At 52.0% G+C, this 21,250-nt stretch overlaps 7 protein-coding genes across 7 annotated transcripts; 1 reads left to right on the forward strand and 6 right to left on the reverse strand.

Moving 5' to 3' along the window:
• Positions 1-586: 586 nt before the first annotated feature.
• On the reverse strand, positions 587-2,116 carry QC763_609960 (uncharacterized protein; the record flags this gene model as incomplete). Its single annotated transcript, XM_062914817.1, has 1 exon — positions 587-2,116. One exon carries the CDS (start codon positions 2,114-2,116, stop codon positions 587-589), a length of 1,530 nt encoding a protein of 509 aa, XP_062763584.1.
• An 887-nt stretch (positions 2,117-3,003) lies between these two features.
• QC763_609965 (uncharacterized protein) lies at positions 3,004-4,289 on the reverse strand (the record flags this gene model as incomplete). Its single annotated transcript, XM_062914818.1, is given in 3 exon segments — positions 3,004-3,214; positions 3,234-3,787; positions 4,140-4,289. The coding sequence occupies 2 exon segments, from the start codon at positions 4,287-4,289 to the stop codon at positions 3,263-3,265; spliced, it is 675 nt and encodes a 224-aa protein (XP_062763585.1). The 3' UTR covers positions 3,004-3,214; positions 3,234-3,262.
• A 418-nt stretch (positions 4,290-4,707) lies between these two features.
• On the reverse strand, positions 4,708-6,211 carry QC763_609970 (uncharacterized protein; the record flags this gene model as incomplete). The annotated part of the gene is made up of 3 exons (XM_062914819.1): positions 5,288-6,211; positions 4,917-5,228; positions 4,708-4,866 (listed from the first exon to the last, which is right to left on the reverse strand). Exons 1-3 carry the CDS (start codon positions 5,723-5,725, stop codon positions 4,708-4,710), a joined length of 909 nt encoding a protein of 302 aa, XP_062763586.1. The 5' UTR covers positions 5,726-6,211.
• A 485-nt stretch (positions 6,212-6,696) lies between these two features.
• On the reverse strand, positions 6,697-7,399 carry QC763_609980 (uncharacterized protein). The gene is made up of 2 exons (XM_062914820.1): positions 7,176-7,399; positions 6,697-7,104 (listed from the first exon to the last, which is right to left on the reverse strand). Exons 1-2 carry the CDS (start codon positions 7,295-7,297, stop codon positions 7,002-7,004), a joined length of 225 nt encoding a protein of 74 aa, XP_062763587.1. The 5' UTR covers positions 7,298-7,399; the 3' UTR covers positions 6,697-7,001.
• A 3,659-nt stretch (positions 7,400-11,058) lies between these two features.
• QC763_609990 (uncharacterized protein) lies at positions 11,059-13,336 on the reverse strand. The gene is made up of 4 exons (XM_062914821.1): positions 13,299-13,336; positions 12,958-13,237; positions 12,797-12,895; positions 11,059-12,719 (listed from the first exon to the last, which is right to left on the reverse strand). Exons 2-4 carry the CDS (start codon positions 13,138-13,140, stop codon positions 12,351-12,353), a joined length of 651 nt encoding a protein of 216 aa, XP_062763588.1. The 5' UTR covers positions 13,141-13,237; positions 13,299-13,336; the 3' UTR covers positions 11,059-12,350.
• A 3,329-nt stretch (positions 13,337-16,665) lies between these two features.
• Positions 16,666-18,889, reverse strand: CIT3 (citrate synthase). Its single transcript, XM_062914822.1, has 2 exons — positions 18,389-18,889; positions 16,666-18,291 (listed from the first exon to the last, which is right to left on the reverse strand). The coding sequence occupies exons 1-2, from the start codon at positions 18,434-18,436 to the stop codon at positions 16,909-16,911; spliced, it is 1,431 nt and encodes a 476-aa protein (XP_062763589.1). The 5' UTR covers positions 18,437-18,889; the 3' UTR covers positions 16,666-16,908.
• Positions 18,890-19,404: 515 nt separating this feature from the next.
• Positions 19,405-21,231, forward strand: ICL2 (mitochondrial 2-methylisocitrate lyase; the record flags this gene model as incomplete). The annotated part of the gene is made up of 1 exon (XM_062914823.1): positions 19,405-21,231. One exon carries the CDS (start codon positions 19,405-19,407, stop codon positions 21,229-21,231), a length of 1,827 nt encoding a protein of 608 aa, XP_062763590.1.
• Between the last annotated feature and the right edge of the window lie 19 nt (positions 21,232-21,250).

A 21,250-nucleotide genomic window follows, 5' to 3' on the forward strand; every position in this document is an offset into this window, starting at 1 on the left:
GATTGTTTGGAGTCTGCGGTCTGATTGCTCCAAGGCGCCTCATGGTCACCGGCCCTCACGTCGGCCCTCGTCCGACAACTGCCGCAGACAATCAAGAATGAGCAGCCAATAGAGATCTAGGCCTTCCAAATGGTCTGCTAATTAATTAAGCAAACATACTAGCGGTCATCTGGGGTTTGCAACGCATCTTAAGATAACGGTTCATCGGGGACACCAGATGGTGTTAAAGATAACCTGGAAGTTTCTCAGACTTGATGAAAAAGAAAAGATACCATGGGCTACCTATCCAGACCAAATCAATTGACATTTTGAAATATATGTCACAGATGAGCGCTTTCATCAAACCATTGATCTGTAAGAACGGAGGTCTAATCTCTGCAAGGTGATGGGGCATACATGTACCAGGCCAGGCAAGACCTCAAACCTTGGGTGGGCGTTCCACAGCCACCTCCATCCCAACTAACAGGTAGATCCGTCGATCCTCCCAATGCAGGAGAGAAGAAACCCCACTTTATGTTGCTTTTTTGGAAAACATGAACAAGTAATGCACAAAAGACTACGTGTACAAGACCTTATGTGCTCGCTATCAAACAGCCGCCGCTGTCGCTTCATTTCTCTTCCTCGCCTCCGCCTGTCTAGCATCAGCTTCATCCCAGAACTTGTTGCGGTTGTCGATGTCTCGTTGACAATTATCAATTTCTTTTTGAACCACCTCCCGCCCTTCCTTACAAGTTGAAGGGATGGTTGCGAGGAAGCCCTGGAGCTTGACCTTTCTCGCTGTAAGATTCCCAACCTGCCACTCTCGGCTGAATGCGTAAGCAACGACTTTGATGTCGTTGTCATCCCTGGGCAGCTCCTCTCTCTCGGGACACAGTCTGTCCGCATCCCTTAGACAGGCCTGCACCGCTTGCCGTAATCGCTCCAGATGCCCTTCGTCATCTTTAATAATTCTCTCCGTCTGTATTGTCTCCAATAATCCTCCAGCCTGTCTAAATGCATTCATTAGATGCCTTAGCTCCCACACAATCACATCTTCTGGCATATCACCAGGGTTGCTCCCTTGAGGATATAACCTGGCTACCAGTTTCTCAGCCCCTTCCAAGAGCTTCTTCTTAAGCTCAATCGTGCTCTCCAACTTCCAGACCTCAAACCTCGCCATCCATTCCTTGTCAAGCGTGTCCGCTAAAGCAAGGGCCTGCTCACACTCCAGCATCTCTTGGTTCAAACGCTGCAACCCGTTCTTCTCCCGTTTCATCTTCTTCAAGGCTTCTGACGCATAACGCTTCGTACCTTCCACTGCGTTCATTCGGATACGATCAACGTGAAAGCCTTCCACGTCAAAGTCGGACCCTGGCCAGCCATGCTTGTGAAACAGCGCCTCAACCCCCTCCGGCCATGGACCCCCACCCTCACCGCACTCATGCCGCCACGGAGCGTCTTCCAGCAACTCATATTGTTTTTTGATGTCCCGCAAAACGTCTGCCGCGTCGCGTGCGGGCATGTTGTCGTAGACATTCCCTCCTTTTTCTCCACACCCCAGCCTGGGGTGACTGTCTTCCTCGCAAGCCCGGCGTAAATCCTCCGCCCATGGCAAGCTGTTCGCTGCTTTATCAACCAAAGCGGGATCCCGGCTTTCCAGGAAACATTGTTCAAAGACCCCAACAACGTGCCGCTTTGCGTCGTATATGAGCACGACCTGGAGGCCGCAACACAAGGACAGGGGGGTCATCCATGGGCGCATCATCGCGCGCCTATCATCCGTGTGGAAGAAGGGGTCACGTGCCTCCTCGACGTGATGCTTGTTGCGGTAGTCAATCAGTATGCCTCCCTTGTAGAAGGCGGCTCGGTCGTGGTTGTCGATATAGGGGAGGAGGGTATAGAGGTAAATGATGCGAGGGTCAAGCTGGAGGTCCTGGTATAGCGGGAGCATGGCCGTCAGGTCGTGGGGACCGGGGCGGAGATCAGAGGCGGGAATGTATTGCATGTGGACAAGGGTTTTGTAAATGTCGAGTAAAAGGGTGGCGACTTCTTGGGCTTTGGAGAGGTCTTGCTCGCTGAGCGAGGATTTGATGGACTCCATTGTCAACGGAGAAGATGAGGCCATGGTGTCGACCATATTGGAGATGATGGGGAGAATTACTCTTCAGTGTCAAAGGAAAGCAGGACAAGTAATTGACTTAAAGACCACCCTGAAGTCCGAGGACTCTATATTTTAGGCAGCAGGGTGGGGAAGATTGGTAGGTGGTAAACAGGATGAACCCGAACACGAAGTCCTCTCCAATCAGGAACCCATGTAAGTAGGCATGGTGCCTAGCTCCCAGTACACCACATAGCTTTTGCGTGGCCACCGTTATCCCTAATTCACTCTTCCTCAACAACACAGCATCCTTGATCAACACCGGCATTCAAATGATCCTGCGTTTCCAACTAGCATTGGGCCAATCGTTTCGAATCCAAGATACAAAGCAAGGTACGCCACCGTCGATGATATCCTAGTTCGGAGGCACCTGTTGACGTGCTTCAATTTTGGGATCAATGGGAGCCGTGGGAGCGGCCAGAGTCAATGTGAGCCAAGAGAAGGCGACCATGTTTATGAACTGGTGATATCAGCCAAAAGAACACCCTTACTTGCAAACTCATAGGTAGTAGAAAAGGACGGTAGGCAAACCTTCATGTTGGCTGGCGATGTACAGTTCTGACGGACTGCAAAAGGAAAGGGCAACAACGTTAAATACGGGATGATCAAAATGGGGACCAAAGTTGCCAAACAATGGAATAAAAGGTATGGAGAGCAAGGCCAAAGGCAATCACACCGAGTGGTATATTTACGTAAACATTCCTACCTGGCTCCTGACATACTCCGGGCTTGTGGAATGGACACCTTTCATGTTTCACCCTTGTATAGAATGTTTCGGATCATAGAATAGTCCATTACCTCAATCATCTTTGATATCTATCAAATACCTCTCAGCCAGCCAGGATGTAAACACAGAAAAACAGACTTTATGATATTCGTAGATTCTCAGAAATCTATATCAATGAAATCCCTAGCAAGAGTTGCCCGTCTACAAAATAAGACTACCAATGGAACTGAGAAAATGCCCATCGCCAGAAGACGTAGCAGCCAAGAATCTTCCACCCATGAAATTATCTAGGTAAATCACAACCCAGAACAAGTCCTGTCACACCACCCGTTTCGCCCATTATGTTCAATCTCTCAGCCAGTAACAAACATCCGTCTTTTTCATCCCCCTTTACCACCCTAAGCCCCCATCATCATGGCCTCAGCCCCAACCTCAACACCTTCCTCGTTCCCAACCACAGGTTCGGCAGCCTCAACTTCAACATCCTCAACAGCAGCCTCAACCTCATCAACAATCTCCCCCATCACAGCCTCCGGCTCCATATGTTCAACAACCCCCTTCCGCTCCTCCTCAACAACCCCAGCCCGCCCCACCATCCCCATCCCAGCGTTCATCATAGTGTTGAACCGCTGGACGTAGGCGCCCAGGTTGAGAACCAAAACTTCACCGAGCGCCACGCCGAGGACAGCGTCTAGGAGCTTGATGGCCATGAGGCTGGACATTATGTTTATGTTGGTGGCCATGGTGAGGTCGGTGGTGGCGTCAACGGGTTCGGCATCGACTGCGGCTTCGGTGGTGGGAGCAGTAAGGGCAGTTCCATTGGTGATGGGGAGGATTGTGTCGTTGACTTGGCGGGGCCAGTGGAGGACGGGAGTGGCGATAGAGAGAGTGGTGAGGGTTGAGACGAGGGTGAGGGTGGTGAGCTTGGGGAGTGTTATTGATGATTAGGGATTGGGAGAGAGGGGGTACTGGCCTTCATTTTGGCGAATTTTTGGGTGGTTAGACTAATGATGGTCTGGGTGAATGAGTGTGCTGAGTCAGGGAGTGTAGAGTTTGAGGGATGAGATCTGATTTTCTGCCTGCCTGCTTCAGAAGAGGGTTATGCGGACATAAAAAGGGTGAGCGTGATATTTAACTGTTTCTTGTCCAGTCAATATTCAGGATTTTCCGCCGTCTTTCGGGTCACATATCTGAAGATCTTAGCCTGCAAGCATTCGCCAACGGGGCGGTAACATTCCTCCGAGGCCACCTTCCTGATTCCTACAATGAGCTGACCAGGAAGATTAGTGGTATTTCACCGCAACTCGGAATTGATCGATTCCGAGCCAGATTCTTGGGATAAAACACCACAACAATGGAAAGGTCAACCTCCTGAGCCTCCCGATTGTGAGGTTGACTCAGATCATCCAAAATAAACCAGTACATGTCTATCATTCCAACTGCTTGGGAATTTGTCGTTGAAAATTTTCCTGTCGGTGAAGACATCGATGGTGAGAAAGCTGCGTGCCTGAGAAATAATCGCCCGAGTTGAGGAATTCAGTGACATCATCCCAAATTAAAAGAGGCACCAAAACTCTTGAACGACGCTGCACCAAGGGAGGAGTCTTAGACATTACCACCGCAATGAAATTTGGTTGTTGTTGACGATGAAGAAAAGAATTGTGAACCTGATCATCAGGATGTGTGAGTGATCAAAGGAAAGTGCAGATCGCCTCTGCAAAGACACAGCCCCTGAGCCCCTGAATCGAACCCCTGACCAAATGACTAAAGATGCTCCGAGTCTCCCACCCTCGTACAGCCTCGCACCATGAACCTTTGTGACCACCTCGGCCTCATGCCAATGTCATGACCGCTGCTTGATCGGCATATTCCTCTTGGAGTACTGCAATCCACACCTATTACACAACGTCCTCGGCCCTTCTGGTCCCTTCCTCCACTCAGTACTTTCAGTACAGTCACAGTTATAGCATTTACCCGCCGCATTTCGTGCTGGTATCGTTTTCTGTTCTTATTGTCAGCCATCATCAAGTTATATCTCTCTACCTCGCTAACCTTCCCATGAGCATCAATCCCAATTTCTCTTATCCTCCGCCTCCCCCTCCCAGGTTTCTGTACTGTCTCCTCTGAGTTGTGATGGGACAAACGGCTCTTGGAGTGTGAGCCAGATGTGCTCTCCTCCACCCACTTTCTCGCCAACTTGATGTCGTCCATCCTTTTCTTGATTACGTCGCTGTTGTTTACCATGATGTTAACCACTCTCTTAGATGGGAGCTTGACGAGCAGAGTTGAGTCATCATTGCCAGGGCGGCAGTCGGCTGTACAGCGTCTTGCAAAGTCGTAGAGGGCAAAAGCTGAGTTGGCGATCTGTGATGGTTAGTGAGTCTAGATGCATGGGCTGTTTACCCTAGGTACACAGAACATACTGCTTCAAGTGCTTCGGGGTAGTTCAGCTTGGCAGGAATCTCCACCATTCCCTCGGTGCTCTCGTGGTCACTGCTGGTGTTGACATGAATGGTGCTGTAATCGGCAGTGGGTGCTATGGAGGCAGACGATGGTTTCCGCGGTGAGTCGGCATGCTGGGATGGGTCGCGATTGGCGCCGAGTGGGTCCAATTTCAAGGGTGACCAGGGCCCGGCGGTGAAAGTGGAAGAGTAATATGAACTCGCGTAACGAGGAGATTCGTGAGCTTCGGGGGAGTGTGGTGACCGGAACGGGATCCGGCCGCCGAGGAGTGGAAGGGTGGTGTGGCGTGTAGGAGGGGCCCCGTCACCAGCGGAGTGCGCTATGCTCTCAGTGAGCTCAGAGAAGGAGGGAAGCCATGATGCCTGGTGGTGGTGAAAAGTGGAGGAGGAGTCTGACATATTTCTGTCGGCGGTTTTCTCAACCCATGCTATGTAAATAACCCTGAAAGGTACAGTGTAGTAGTCTCGTGTGTCACAAACACGACAAAGTCCGGATTACACCCGACACCGTGATGCCCTTAATATATCACTCGCCAACTTATCCTTAGGGGGTTAGATGCCCAAACCTCGGATCAAAGTTGACTCTTTCCGCGTCCGTCCCAGCCAAAAAAGCATCTGCAAGATGACTGGGTCGAGGCTGCTGTAGAACGCCTGGAAGCAACTGTCAGGGGGAAGTTTGATTCTGGAAGGCCCAACACCACCTTGGCTAGCTGCCTCTCTCGGCCAAAAGATTGTGTGCCGGGTTAGCCATCCAGGTGATCTCTTTTTGTCCAATATTATTGTCGATCCATAACGTACGGATCAAAACGGAATATAAAGTCTTTCATGAAAGCGGTCAACATCCGACACTATTTGCGGCGGCATTGAATTATTAGCGCCCAGTACAGCGTTTATAATGTTGGGAACATACCTGATGCTCCAGTACTACTGGCTATCTTATTCAAATGGTCAACTGACTTCAGGCGCGGCCAGTCAAAGTAGTTAGGTAGTATTTTCGGGAGGAACAAACCAGCCCTCGGGACGGCGGCAGCTTCTCCAACCAAGGTCACGATCCGAGGATTCGATGTAGCAGATTGTCCCGTTTTTTTGGTACATGCGGGACCGACTCGGGTTGAAGACTGACGACCGCGGGCCGTGCCCAAAGACGAACAGGTCTTCCGCTGCTCGACTGCCACCTATCAGGACGGTTCGAGCAACCGGATCCCAGAAACTGTAAAATATGCCGAATCCGTGCCGGATCGTCACACCGGGACTGACTGTGCAAAGACCCGTGACAAAATATTGACTTAAACACCACTGCGATGTAGCAGCTGCACCCCAGGTTACACACCGATCCGGACGACAACAACCGAGGCAGAAACTTTGAGTATGTCAGTTTTGGCGATAGTCTCCGAGAAGAGCTACTGAATTACATGATCTTTGTATTTGTCTCTGCCTTTGAACATCCCAAGTCCTCATAGGTTCACCAAAAGCATTCTATCCCTTTAAAACATACCCGAACAGGATAATTCGGCCTGGCAGCCCTCTCCCGTGCCCAGCATGATAGACGGATATTTTCCGTTCCGATCCCCCTTTTCCCCTACCAAGCCCGACGCTCTTGTTGCCTTGATGTCAAAATACCATATTCAAGTCGCAAGCGCCTCACACCAGCCCCAGATGCCCACTCAAACGCCGATTAAAGAGAGGAAAGGTTGCCGTTTTGTTTTCGTTTGATCATGCTTTCCCGATCGCAGGGCGGCGCCTCCTTCAGCTTGCAGTCCCTGCACAAGGCATCCACTCTTTCGTTGGGAGTTGGTTAGAGAATGTGGTGGCTTGCAACAGGTTAGGTTGGAATGGATGGCTCGGGTACCTCTCAAAGTATAAGATATTGGGATTGATCGGATGTTGGGTGGCTGAGTAATCGCGGCACCATTTCGAAGCGATAAAGCGGAAGTGGCCACAAAAGTGCCTTCGCTGAATAAAGTCACACATGGTGTGATTTGCGTTGGAACGTGTTGGTGAGCGAGCGACATGAGTTTAAACCGAGAAAGCATAGAGTCACAGCACCCTTCGGGATGGACTCGATGTTTGTTCTTGTACGCGATGGACAGTGGGCTTCACCCCCCAGCACGACCAAAACCAGTGTAGCAGTGTTTCACCAAGGCCATACTCTCTTGGGATTTCACCAAGATGATCATTCCCAGTTCCAACGCTTCTTTGTAGTTGACCATTCTCATTCTGGTGAGTTGCATGGATGACATGGAAAGTTACCCCCATGAAAATACCCGAAATAGGAAGAGAAGACCCACCGAGAGAGACAATATTGTCCGAAGATGGGTCTTATCCCCTCACTCTCGTGAAGGTGGCCTCGGAAAAACGGGCTAGCGTGCTATCAAACACGGATCTAACTGCCTTTACGGTGGTATTCATTTGCCTCTGTCTCAGAAATGTGACGAACCTCTATCCAGAACCTCTGAAAGGGATACTGGTTGAAGGCACTTCTGAACAATTCTGGTTCGGTACAGCTAAACAGTGTACAACAATGGCTTGTCTCAATCACAACAGTCTGATACCAACGATTGTGACTTGTATTGCATACTGCGGAACTGTCTATCCACACCAGCCAGTTCCTCCGTATATATAGACCTTGGAACCCTGAGGTGCTCGCCCTGCTACGGCCTCGATCACTCCTAGCACATTGCATCCTGCAATGTGCTCGTCGTGCTATACCTCTGATCACCCCTAGCACTTTGCATCCTGCAGACTGCTCGTGAGCCTTGGCACCATAGCACTTTTTGTCCATGCCTGATTGGCCGTCCCCTGACTTCCTTAATGATTGGCTGGGCGCCCCGCGTCCCACCTGTGGCGTAGCCCGCTATTGGTTTAACTGTGACACATAGAGTCTTTTCTTTGTCCTACGTGGAGTGCGGCCTGCGAGCGAGCTACTGTCACACAGGTGTGTTCATTCATACACCTTGTTGAGGGTATATTTGTGGTGTTGTGGTTGGTTTGTGTGTTTTCTTACCATTTTAATATAATTGTATTTATAATTATCCTAACTTTATATATATATATTTACTATTATAACCCTAATCTTATACCTAATTTATATATATTTATGTTACTATTACTATTATTATTACTATTACCAGTACTATCATTACTATTACACTACTATTACTAGCGTTATAGTTATTATAAATAATATCCAGAAATATAACGTATAAACTTTTAATTTCTTTTCCGAGTAATTTCTTGGTTCAGTTATATTTAAAAGCTTTTTATAGTATTCATATAGCAGAGCCTTTTCTAAATATAGCTAGTCGGATGTACTTTGCTAGGTTTTTATTAGAGCTTGAAAAGTTTTAAGACAAAGGCAAACAAATACCACTGTACGCCCTAGGTACAACCCTCTAGGATGATAAACGCTAGTCTAGTCCTTGCCAAAGCCACTCAACAAAAGAGGCACCGGGATAAATACTCCCAATAATGAAATGGTAAGAAAACACACACACCAACCACAACATCACAAATATACCCTCAACAGGGTGTATGAATGAACGTACCTGCGTGACAGTGGCTCGCTCGCAGGCCGCACTCCACGTAGGACAAAGAAAAGACTCTATGGGCTCGCAGACCACATAATAAGCACCTGATCGGCCTGATCAGAGGGCCAGAATTGCCTGCACGCGTGCAAGGCACAAAAATATGAAGAAATAAAAGTCGATGTCCTATCTAAAACAGAATGTCCGAAGCAGACCGCTCATATACATGACCCCTGAACCCCCGAATCCTCCGAGAGCCCCACTTCCTTACTCAAACCCTCAGGCCTGTGGCCGCACCCCAAACCAATAAAACTAAGCTTAAAAGCTGGGAAATTAGTCAGTATCTTACGAGGCTAGCTGAGGCTAGGCCAAAGCTAGGTGTCGTCACTTAACAGAATAGATTAGCACAAGCGTCGAAGATAGTGACAATGCAAGGCTAGGTACACTCTTATAGAAAGTAATAAAAAAGTGACCTAGTATGACACTTTCATAGGTGGCTCTCTATCCCTTGTTATCGCCTTGGTTGAAGCTCTGAAAAGTCACGAAAAATAACATTTGTGACCTTGGAGCATTGTACAAACATAGGTCTGCATTGAAAAAGGCCATTTTCTGGGCAAAACCAATCCCCATTTCGTGCCAAGTCATGCAGCAGTATCTCAACCCAGCCCATCATCACCAAGTTCAAACAACCTGCGATACCACCATTCCCAGATCCAAAAGCTTAATTGCCAAGGCTCAATTACCCACCTGCAATTCAAAGGCTCAACTGGCCCCTTGGTCAATTGTTGACTTACATGCCGAAGACGGTGAGATCCATGTTCGATAGCACGCTAGCCTGTTTTCCCGAGCCACCCTCACTCCCGTCATGTCTTGGGTGGCGCGCAGTTGACAGGCTTTGAAATGAAAACAGGGCTGGGTGATGCCCAATTCCTTGTCAGTGAGCAAATGTGACACCCTCTCCCACACCAGGGCCAAGTGATAGCTGCAACGAAGTCTCCAAGAGACCAGTTTCGTCTGGGTGAAGCTAGCCGTTAGGTGGGCGGTGGAATGGCATTAGCCCGATACCTAGCAGGAACGCATCAGCGGCGGTAATGGGATATGGTCATGGGAAATGCCTCTTGACCGCCGTCTCCACACCCCAGCTCAAAATGATCGATCACATCTCACATTGGTGTCTCTGGGACCCCTCCTTGGTTTCCCAGATTGGGCTAATCCAGGACGAGGGGCCTTGCATTGCATCATCAGCCACTGGCTGGGCTCGAATTTAGAATGGACATTCATTCCATCCTCGACCGCAATGGGATTGACGTAAAAAAACCGATCGAGTTGGATGGTGTGGCGTTCGGTTCCCAGCGCCTTACAAGGCGTGTCTGAAATTGTGTAGCTGTTGTGGCTGCCGTCGCTGCAATGGTTAGCCTGGTGCCTTTTCCCTCTCGTTCGTCTCATGGTCTGAAAAAGCTCGAATGCTCAGGTGCGTGTCAAGTCGAGTTTGGCAGATTGTCGATCATATTATTTGTGGATTGTCGTTCGTAAGTGTGACGTCATATGCAAGCCGAAGAAATTTGTCGTTGTTGGTGCTCTTCAGTCAGTCACAAAGTTGATGTTGCTGATGGATCTTGATCGATTTACACATGCTCGCCTTACCATCGGGAAATTGTCAACTGCAAAGTGGGGGTTGCTGATCGCAGTGGGAGGTGATCGACATATGGAAAGTCAGGAACCAACAACCCTAACCCCTCTCTTGGCGCAGTTGGCGGAGGCGGACGAGATGGCATTAAGCACAACAGAAAGCTTTGACCAAACAATCCTCAAGGCTTGATACAAACTCGCCGATATTGGTATTCCACAAGTCACCTTCCTGATGCCGTGGTGAGATGTCAACACCTTCCAGAGCTGGCCTTCTGAGGTTGCTTCCCAGTTGTCGAGCGCATGGACCAGGCGCCGAGTGACGGTAGCCCGCACCACCTTCCCCGTTTGAAGCATGGCAGGTAACTTTATTTGAACAAGAAAGACGTGATCTTGCTCGTCGCCTACCCTCTAGGTTCTCTTGGACCCCTCCTTTGATGTCTGTGGCTTGTCTGTAATGACGGGTTTCTTTTTGTTGGCATTACCTTGGGTCCCCGCTACTAATGTCGTGTCTCTGGATCGCGTCCCATCGTCAGCTTGCTCACCTTATTACCGACAGATGCCCACTGCCCGGCCACAGTTGCTCCGAACCAACACTTTACTGAACCATCCTCGAACCGGATGCTGTGTTGATGATGCCTCCAGCCAATGGCAGATCAGCAGACCAAGACACGCCTCCACATCCTCCTGCTCAATCGCTCGATCGCTGACCAGCGACATTTTTCGCTGACGAACTTCGGTTGATACGGCCATCGCTACAGAGCCGAACTTTTGTTGAAGCTGGCAAGTCGCCCCGGTACAGCTCGCAAGCTCTGGCAGATGCTGTGCCCAGCCAGCGAGGCAATCACCACGCCTTGCGACGTGGCGGCCCTTCGACTGCCATCATCGCGCCATGTATCTCGGGACGTGTTGGCCCGGTATCGACGGGGAATGCGTTGTGCCTCGTTGAGCAGTTTGAACGGAGTCTTCGGCCGGTCGCCTGAGCGAGTCGAGTTTTTCTGCGGCACCCGATACGACGACCTGTGATGGGACAAGAGTCAGCAATATACCGGATAATGGCCTCCTCGTCTCTGCCTCCCACGTTCCTTAACTGGTACCTATCCTCAGAAGCCTTGGTTATTGTACGGCATTTCGCTTTTGGCCGAGGCTATTTTTAGTTTGTTGGTCCCGATCGGAGACATTTGCCGCACCGGCAGAATGCGACGACCACCGTGAGAACAGCAAATCCAGGTCCGACAGGATACCCAGCACCAGCACCAGAACCAACAAGCAGCATGAATTACCATGGTATTAGACGACTCAATCAGATGGGAAAGCGACTTACAGATGATCAAGTCGACTTGCTCAACACTCTAGCTCAAGCTGTTGGCTGTGGAACCGCCCATTTGCTCGTGGCCCCCGAAGTGGTATTGCCTACCACCCGGGGGGAAGAGTCTTATTTTCGGATACGGCTTGGAAAAATGCACCGGCTGGACCCGACACTCTGTCACTTGCCACACACTGCAACAATGGGTAGCCTTTTGCAAAGAGATTCACAGCATCACGATGGGGCATCCGGAATTGTTTCGGAAAGGCTTGATTGACTCATGCTAGACAAGAGAGGAAAAGAGAAAGACCACACAAGAAAAGCCAACAGAAGAGAAAACAAGAAATTCCGGATCTGAGCCAAGTTCCTTGGTCAGGGTATCCGTGGCAGGCACTCAACCATGCCGGCTACACGCCCCGCCGCCTTCCAAGGTCCCAGAGCCCGCATCCCTTTTGGCTTCCACACCCGCCATTTCCGCAAAGTCCTTTTCCGTGTTCGGAGGAAGAAAAAAGAAGACCAAGCCAGCCTAAACCCCTGGGCCCAATGCTGTGGTAGATGGAAAAGCCATCTATTTGCAGGTGCGCCAGGCGATGTTGAGCTGCTGGGTGAAGGCAACGGTGGCGTCGTCGTTGGTGATCTCGCCGATGGCAGTGCGGTTGCTGCTGGTGAGGGCGATGCGGTTGTTGACGTTGAGGATGCCGCTGGCGCCGCAGGGCGAGTAGATGTAGCTGGCGGTGGGGATGCGGTCGGCCTTGGTGTAGACCTGGCCAGACTCCCAGATGCCGCCGCCTGTGATGGAGGTCTGGGTGGTGGTGGTGGCGCTGGCGTCCTGGCTGAAGTAGTAGGTGCTGTAAAAGGTGCCGGTGACGCCCTTCTCGAGCTGAGCGTAGCCGTGGTAGGTAGACTCGACAACGGCGAACTGGAAGCCGCTGGGGTACTGTGTAGGGAGTGCGTGTTAGCCTTGGCCTTTGTCTCATTGACATTCACAGGAATGGGGGCATGCACAGGCTCTACCTTTAGGGAGAGATGGAGCTGGCAGTTCTTGGTCTTAGCAGTGGGGTCATAGCCGGGGCCGATGTAGGTCTGGAAGCGGTCGAAACCGAAGGTGACAACCTGTTGATGGGTTAGCATCTGCTGTCCTGCTTTTCTGTCTTGCCGCCTTGCTTCTAGCTTACAGTCTTATCGGGAGAGATGGAGGTGGAAACGGAGCCCTGGGGGCAGCCGTTTCCAGAGAAGCTGGCCTTGTCGATCTGGATCTGCTTCGGGTCGGGGGCGTTGGCCCAGCCGTCGTTTCCGACGACCTGAGCAACGGGGCTGGCAGCAGCGAGAGCGGGGAGGAGGAAAGCGACGGCCTTCATTTTGATGATTGGGTTGCTGAAAAAGCTGGTTGGAAACCAAAGATAAAGATGGTGCGGGCGGTGATCGGAAGATCTGAAGGCTGGAGGATGCTGAAGGCTTGAAGGCTGATGAGTTGATGAGGAGAAGAGGTCGATATCGTCGAGGAAGGGCTCGATACTTATACTCGTCTCTCGGGCTCGAACGTCCCTCTTTCTCGTGATGACTTCACATTATCCGAGGAACAAAGTCCATATTCCCGGCCGCGGACGGGAAAGACGTTTCTCGTTCGAGCGAGACCCGCTTGACATCGTCGGTTTGGTGTTGTTAATTTGGTCCCCAGATTGTGCAGCCGTCTCCCAGACCCCAGCTTCTTCGCGGTTCTCCGAGTCCTTCTCCCCGTTTGGAACTTGGGGTAGTTTGCATCCGGATGTAAACATTGTCTGTCGATGGCGTTCGAGGCCAGGGTGGGTCTTCGTTTCCGAGGTTCTCGCACGCTTCCAGCACCACAGTCGCAGCAGCCAAATTTACGGATGAAGTGAGGATAAATGAACTACAAATTAAGACGGGACGTCGAGCTCTTATGGCTCGCTTCACCAAGGTACATGACCCTTACCAGAGCCGCACGAAGACCCAGTCCAATGCGGTCGCGTTACTCGATTTGCTGACGCTTCTATCTACTCTAGATGTCATTGTGGATATTCCAGTAACCATAATTCTTTTTATAGAAGCCGCTCTCCAGATTTCGACAAACTCGACACTGCGAACGTCCAATTCAGGCCGTCGCTGGCAATATCGGCTTAACATGCGGTGAGGACCGCACCACATTGCGACATGCACTCGAGAAACTGGCCACCGACAACCGGGAATCATGGCTGTCTTGATGTTGTAGACATGTTGTTCTCCAAGTCACCCCTAGTCTACGAAGCTCAGATCCGCCATAATGCAACAAGCAAATTCTGTTGCCCTCCCCGATCAGTAAGACAACCTGAAGACAAAACAATGGACGAATCCCGAGAACCGCGACCCGGGATACTGGCAAGAGCCACACCTGTTGAGATCTCCCACTCCGCTGGCAGCGCTGATCTTGTAACACGACGAGGCGCACCGCTGGAAACTTGCACCAGAAGCCAATGCTACCCAACAGACATGACACTTGTCGCCATTGCTATTTTTGTGGCATGTTCAGGGGTCATTGATTAAGCTTAATTGAGGGACCCACCCTTTGTTCCCGGACGGGGCCATCACGGACCTGGGTCGTGGCGTGGTGGTTGCATCTCGCTGCTATCGGGGATAGCGACTCGAGAGACGTTGACGTTGCGTCGGTGGTCAGCTGACCACCACATTGCCCGCCAGACGGAGTCCTCTGGCCATGCACCGCGAAGCTCCATCATGGCTGCCAACACACACACACGCCGTCGGTGAAGCACAGCCCGGAGGCATTTCACCATCGATCAAAAGGACAGACCAAATACGGTTGTTCAATCCAGCCACTACTATAGGGTATTTGCTCGACCCGCCAATGCCGTTCAACCGTGCCATGGACCAACACTAGCGTTGCCGGAGTGCCCCTGGGGTACCAAACTACCCCCTTGTTCCGCCACACAAGATGAGGAACCAGATGCTCCGAATTTTTACGATTGGCCTAGCAAGGCGAAGACTTCTTGCTTTAGCTACACGCCTGCACTAACAATCGCTGTTATTCTCATGATCCTGTTCCCAACATCGTCCCATCTCGAATCAAGAAGTTCCTCACTTGTCAAATATCAGTTCTCGGCTATTTCTTCGCTTGTGGTCCAGGAAGAGCAACCCGAGCGGGTGGCAAAAGGGCATTTGTCGAACTTTCACAGTAAACGGGTTGAGAAAATAGAACCGTGCAGTTTGGTCCGGTCAAGGAGCTCTGTCTGCGATGGCTTTGGGTCGGTCCATCCTCAACTTACCCTCCGGGCAATTTCCTCCCGAGAGGAATGATACAGAGTCAATGTGAAGGGTTGACTGACAGTAACAGACCATGGGGCTGCATAACTCTGTGCTACCTATCTACAATCTACCTTGAATGCGATGGTCCAGAAAAAGCGACCCACATTCCCGCAGTTCGGCGGCTTGCCAGGAACCCGGGATGCCCCCAAGCCTTCCCATGCAGTGCAAGGCTGGACAGGCTGAAAGGATACCAACCGATTGACGCAACCCCTGGGCTGTTCCACGGTTACTGGCCACATGTAGACCACCCTTTGCACGAGTCGGTTGCATTCGGCCCTGCGAGGTTACCGTGCACCAGCAGTTTTTTGAACACTTTATTTGGGCAAAACCCAACCTGATCATGGCCGCCAACCATGCAAGACACACGAGCTTGTCTTTTATGAATGTGCTCAAAGGACCCCAGTATAAAATCGTATCCACATTGCTGACTGTCACTTTGCAATAGCGTGTAGATTGGGCTTTTATATCAAGGTCACTTTGCTGCTTCCCATCTCCTTGTTGTACTGTCAAGCGAGTACAGGAATAGCAACAGAATATATGAGGGTTCGTGCAGGTACCACGAGGGAACCTGGGTTCTGCTCGCAACTGGGGATATCTATGGTGCAGGACATGCTGCAGGTAATATCGAGGTTCTCATCAGTCTGACCCCCGATGTGCAGGTACTGGACTCTGGACGACGTCTCATCAACACTTCCGATGCAATTGACCGGCTCCCTTTCTGACCGAAAGAAGAAACGGAAGATGACTGGCTACGACTGCTGCCTTGATCAAGCAATACAGATATTGATCTCTGTCTGGATTCCAGATGTCGACCCCAACTTTCCTGTGCCAGATGCCGCTATCTTTAGCTCAGGGTAGCATCGAGATGTAGCTTTGTGTATAGTAAACAATAGACATATGAGAAGATTTTCTGATGCCAGCAACCACCGAATGAACCGTCGAGGTATCAGCCTGAGTTGCGAGAGGAGGCGCAGTTCACAATATGGTCTGATGAAGGGTCCTCGTTGTTGTGTTGACAGGTTGTTTTGGTGGCTGGGCCGGAGCGGAGGAGATAGGCATCACGACCGCCGAGGTCCAACACTACCGCGCCAACTACCACGGGCCGCATCTCACACAAAGTACCAATGCGGCGGTGGTCCCGGGATAGTAAGAGAGAAGGAGGGGAATGTTACCCTGTGGGGGGGATGATCGACCACGCCTTTCCCCGTCCCGTCCGGCTTGCCTGCCATTGGAGGTGAACGTGGAAGAGGTGAGTGACACAGGTGGGATGTCCGTGTAAATGTTTATCCAGGGGAGAAAGGAAATCGAGGGCGTCTGTTCTGGTGATGGGCCGCCTCCCGGACCTTGGTGGTTGACGCCGGGATGGTGCTGAGCTCTGTCTACCTATCTTCTACAGTCATCATCACTCACCAATAGTCGAGGCCTACAATGCTTTCTCAACGAGAAACAGCAAACCTCAAATGGTTTGCCCCATCCAAGCCGATCCAATCTTCCGGGCGCTCACCAAGTAGAAGGCGGCCAACATCATGACTCGGAATGAAGACGTCACACCAGACCACATCACAACACTGAAACTAACAACATGGAATGGTCTATTCTCCAAGCAAGTTCTACACTCCTTCTCATAACACACAAACACAAAAAGTGTACACTAATCCCAACAACACCATGCTTGCTCAAACGCTTTACTTCCCTCCCCGTCACAAGCCAAACGCTACAAGCATGCTACAAACACTAATATCTTTTCACAAAAATTACAGATCCCGTTCTCCTCTGCATAATCACATCATATTCTCATACCTGTTCTCCATCTACTGCCCCTCAACTTGCTTCAACAACCCCTCCAAATTGATGCTCTTAGGCCTCTCAATGGGCAGACCCAACGCCCGATCCCAGATCAGCTGCGCCAACGGGCCCAATCCTCTGCTGACGCCAAAAGTGGCGGTATAGTACAGCGTCTCGTGGAAGCCGTAGTGGTGGAACAGCACACCAGAGCTGGAGTCCACATTGGGGTAGGGGTTCTTGGTCTTTCCATGCTTCTTCAGCACCTCAGGCGCAATACGGCTGTTCTTCTCCACAAGCTGGAAGACTGGGTCGGCGGCGATCTCGGGGCGGGCAGCAGCGTAGTCCATCAGGGCCTCGAAGCGTGGGTCCGGCTTACGGAGCACGGCGTGGCCGTAACCGGGCACGACACGGCCGCTGTTGAGGGTGGACCAGAGGTAGTCGTGGATGTCGTTTTCGGTGTAGTTATCGGGGATGGCCTCCTTCATCTGGATGATCCAGCGGAGGACTTCCTGGGCGGCGAGGCCGTGGAGGGGGCCGGCGAGACCCTGGAGACCGGCGCTGTAGCTGAGGAAGGGGTCGCTCAGTGCGCTACCAACCAGGTGGGTGGTATGGGCCGAGACGTTGCCGCCTTCGTGGTCACCGTGGAGGGCGAGGTAGAGACGGAGGAGGTCTTGGAAGTTCTCGTTCTCCTTGCCGCCCTTGCCGAGCATGGCGGCGAAGTTGTAGGACCAATCTTGCTCGAGGTCGATCTCGGCGGGAAGTGCACCGCCACCCTTGTAGGAGTTTTGGTAGATCTTGGCCGCGATAGTGGGCAATTTGGCGAGAAGAGAGATGCAGTCGTCAAAGGTAGGCTCCCAGTAATCGGCCTTGTTGAGGCCCTCCTCGTACGCCTTGGCAAACTTGGATGTGTAGTTCAAGGCGGAAACAGCAATGGCAAATTGGGTCATTGGGTGGAGGTCCTTGGGGAAGCTGTCAAGCAGCTTGGTGACAAAGTCTGGGAGCTGGCCTTGCTCGGCGAGCTCGCGCGAGAACTGGCGGGTCTGCTTGACAGAGGGCACTTTACCAGTAAGCAAAAGCCAGAACATGGCCTCCGGAAGCATCTCGGTGCCGGTCTTGCCCTTGGGAAGCTCCTTTTGGCAGTCCTTGATGGTGCGGCCGTGGAAGCGAATACCCTCGTTGGCATCGAGCACGGAACCCTCCCATACCATGGCCTTGAGGCCGCGCATACCACCAATTGTGTTCTCAACCTTGACCTCGCCAATGACCTTGGAGCCGTGGGCCTTGACCTTCTTGAACAGCTCGCGCTTGGCAGGGATCACCTCCTTGAGCGTTGTCTTGAGGTCGGGTTCGGCGGTAGAGTATGTCCGTCGTGTAATTGGGGCATATCTAACTGGAGTGGCAGCAAGAGGCTGCAGAAATGTCAGCAAACATGAAGTCTGGAGAGATGAGATGAACAGCTGCGTGCTGCGTGCTGTGCAGTTCATGGTGGAGCAGCATTTGACTTACACGCAGAGCGCCCAATGCGCGGGGTGCCTTTCTGAAGTTCAAAGCCATGTCTGATGGTATCCAAAGTCGAGTATGGATGATCTGAAAATGTCTCCTAATTCCGAGTTCCTTAGAGCCTCATATGAGAGAAGCTGAACTCCTCTGGTCCTTTATCCCACGCCAGCCGAGGGATGTGGAGAGGTTTGCCCTTGCAGGGAAGTGGCCGGGGCGCGCTCGACCGTGAATGCGGGGTACTTGGTGTATCCTTGCCGCTTTCTTTTGGAACACCCTTGAAGGCTGGAGCTTCCCCGGATTTCTTGGTGATGTAATGGGGGCCGTGGGGGTGGTGTGCAGTTGAGATATCACAGATGCTATGGCAGCGCAAAAAAAAAACGTCTCAAATTCCAAGCTTCTACAAGACAGCCTCAAAATCTCTTTCCAGTGGTTTGGACACGTTCAACGTCCGCCGCTTCTTTTACATGTGCACCAGCTTCCTATTCTGGCGCCAACGCTAAACCCCCGCCATGTCACATTCACAGCGCTTCAACCGAGGGAAGCCGCTCTCTCTGCCCCGCACTCTGGGCGTTGCAGCCCCGGACAAACGGTGCAGGGTAATGCCGGTTGAGCGATTGACCAATCAGAAGCTCGCTAAATCCCTCGGCAACGCTCCACACCACTGAAATGTCGCCGTCGACCAGAACCTCCATGACGCCGAACCGTGACCCGGACAACCTGAAGCTCCTGCTTTTTAACCATAGCCATACCCGGTAGCACCGGCACGCCATCGCTCCCGAATTTCACCAAGAAATAACGCCGGCCGATCCGTTTCCACCTTTACTCAGCAGTTGGCCCGTAGCTGGTCAGCTAGCTCGACCGTACTCGACCCCGACATCGGCAGCATCGCAGAGCAGACTGTGTGTCCAAGCCATATCTTTTTAACACGACATCTTCCTTTTGTATGTCTTAGCTGGCCTGGCTTTGGATACCCGGAGAAACTCAATACGCCTACATTTGTTTCTTGGCTTACCACACCTCCGATGTTGCGCACCATTCTCCCCCGCGTCCCCCGGCGGATCCTGACTGCACGGCTAACCTCCGCCTTGTCTTCCGGATCAGCTAGGGCGCACGCCGTTCGCTCCCTATCTACAACTGCGGTCACCAGAATGTCTTCTCTCCCACCAGCAAACCCACCACTGACCACGACGTCAGCTTTTGAGGCCTACCAGCTCTTGCCCGAGGCGCAAAAGGCCGGAGCGGCCGAAGATGCCTTGTTCGAAGCTCAAGTCAAGGAGGTTGAAGCCTGGTGGGCTTCTTCCCGTTTTGAGGGCATCAAGCGCGACTGGACAGCCGCCGATGTCGTGAGCAAGCGCGGCTCCCTCCAGCAAAACTACCCTAGCTCCGTCATGGCGCGCAAGCTATGGAACCTCGTCCGCGAGCGCGAAGCTGCTGGCAAGCCCATCCACACACTGGGTGCCATCGACCCTATCCAGATGACACAACAAGCGCCGCATCAGGAGGTCCTCTACATCTCTGGCTGGGCCTGCTCCTCGCTCTTGACGACCACCAACGAGGTTTCCCCTGACTTTGGCGACTACCCTTACAACACGGTTCCCAACCAGGTCCAGCGCCTGTTCAAGGCACAAAGCATGCACGACCGCAAGCACTGGTTCCTGCGCTCCAAGATGAGCCCCGAGGAGCGCGCAAAGACCCCTTACACCGACTACCTCCGCCCCATTATTGCCGATGGCGATACCGGTCACGGTGGTTTGACCGCCGTCATGAAGCTGGCCAAGCTCTTTGCTGAGAACGGCGCGGCGGCGGTGCACTTTGAGGACCAGATGCACGGCGGTAAGAAGTGCGGGCATTTGGCTGGCAAGGTTCTCGTCCCAACGAGCGAGCACATCAACCGCCTCAAGGCTGCCCGGTTCCAGTGGGATGTCATGGGAACTGAAAACTTGGTGATCGCCCGTACCGACTCGGAGAGCGGCAAGCTTATTTCGTCATCTATTGACGTCCGTGATCACGAGTTCATCCTCGGTGTTGCGGACCCCTCTGTTGGGTCTCTTGCCGAAACGCTGGCTTCGATGGAAGCAAAGGGTGCCTCTGGTTCAGAGATTGACGCCTTTGAGGCCCAGTGGGTCAAGTCGACGAAGCTGGTCACCTTTGACGAGGCTGCCGTTGCCCACTTTGAGAAGCATGGTGTGCCCCAGGAGAAAATTGCAGAGTACCAGTCTGCCGTTAAGGCAGACAGGGACATGGGCATTTCTGAGCGCCGCAAGCTTGCCTCGTCGATTACCCCTGATGCCCCTGTGTACTGGGACTGGGATGTCCCCCGCACCCGTGAGGGCTTCTACCACTTCCGCAACGGCATGAACGCTGCTACCAAGCGTGCGTTGGCTTTTGGTCCCTATGCCGACCTTCTTTGGGTTGAGACTGGTGACCCGAATGTGCAGGTGGCTAAGGATCTTGGTCAGGCTGTCAGGTCGGTCTACCCTGGCAAGGGGTTGGTGTATAACCTCAGCCCGTCGTTCAACTGGATGGCGCATGGGTTTACCCCCGAGACGCTCAGAAGCTTCATCTGGGATATTGCCAAGGAGGGGTTTGTCCTTCAGCTTGTCAGCTTGGCTGGTCTGCACAGCACCGCAACAATCAGCAATGAGCTGGCCAAGAAGTTCAAGGAGCATGGCATGGCTGCTTATGTGGAGCTTGTTCAGAGAAGGGAGAAGGAGTTGGGTGTTGATGTTTTGACACACCAAAAATGGAGCGGTGCTAGCTACGTTGATGCTGTGTTGGGTCATATTCAGAGTGGCAGCTCAGGGAGTAAGAGTATGGGTGAGGGGAATACGGAGGGGCAGTTTGAGTAGGATATGTGACTGTTAATAA

Source organism: Podospora pseudopauciseta, chromosome 6, assembly GCF_035222475.1.
Source record: "Podospora pseudopauciseta strain CBS 411.78 chromosome 6, whole genome shotgun sequence".
Classification (NCBI taxonomy): Eukaryota; Fungi; Ascomycota; class Sordariomycetes; order Sordariales; family Podosporaceae; genus Podospora; species Podospora pseudopauciseta.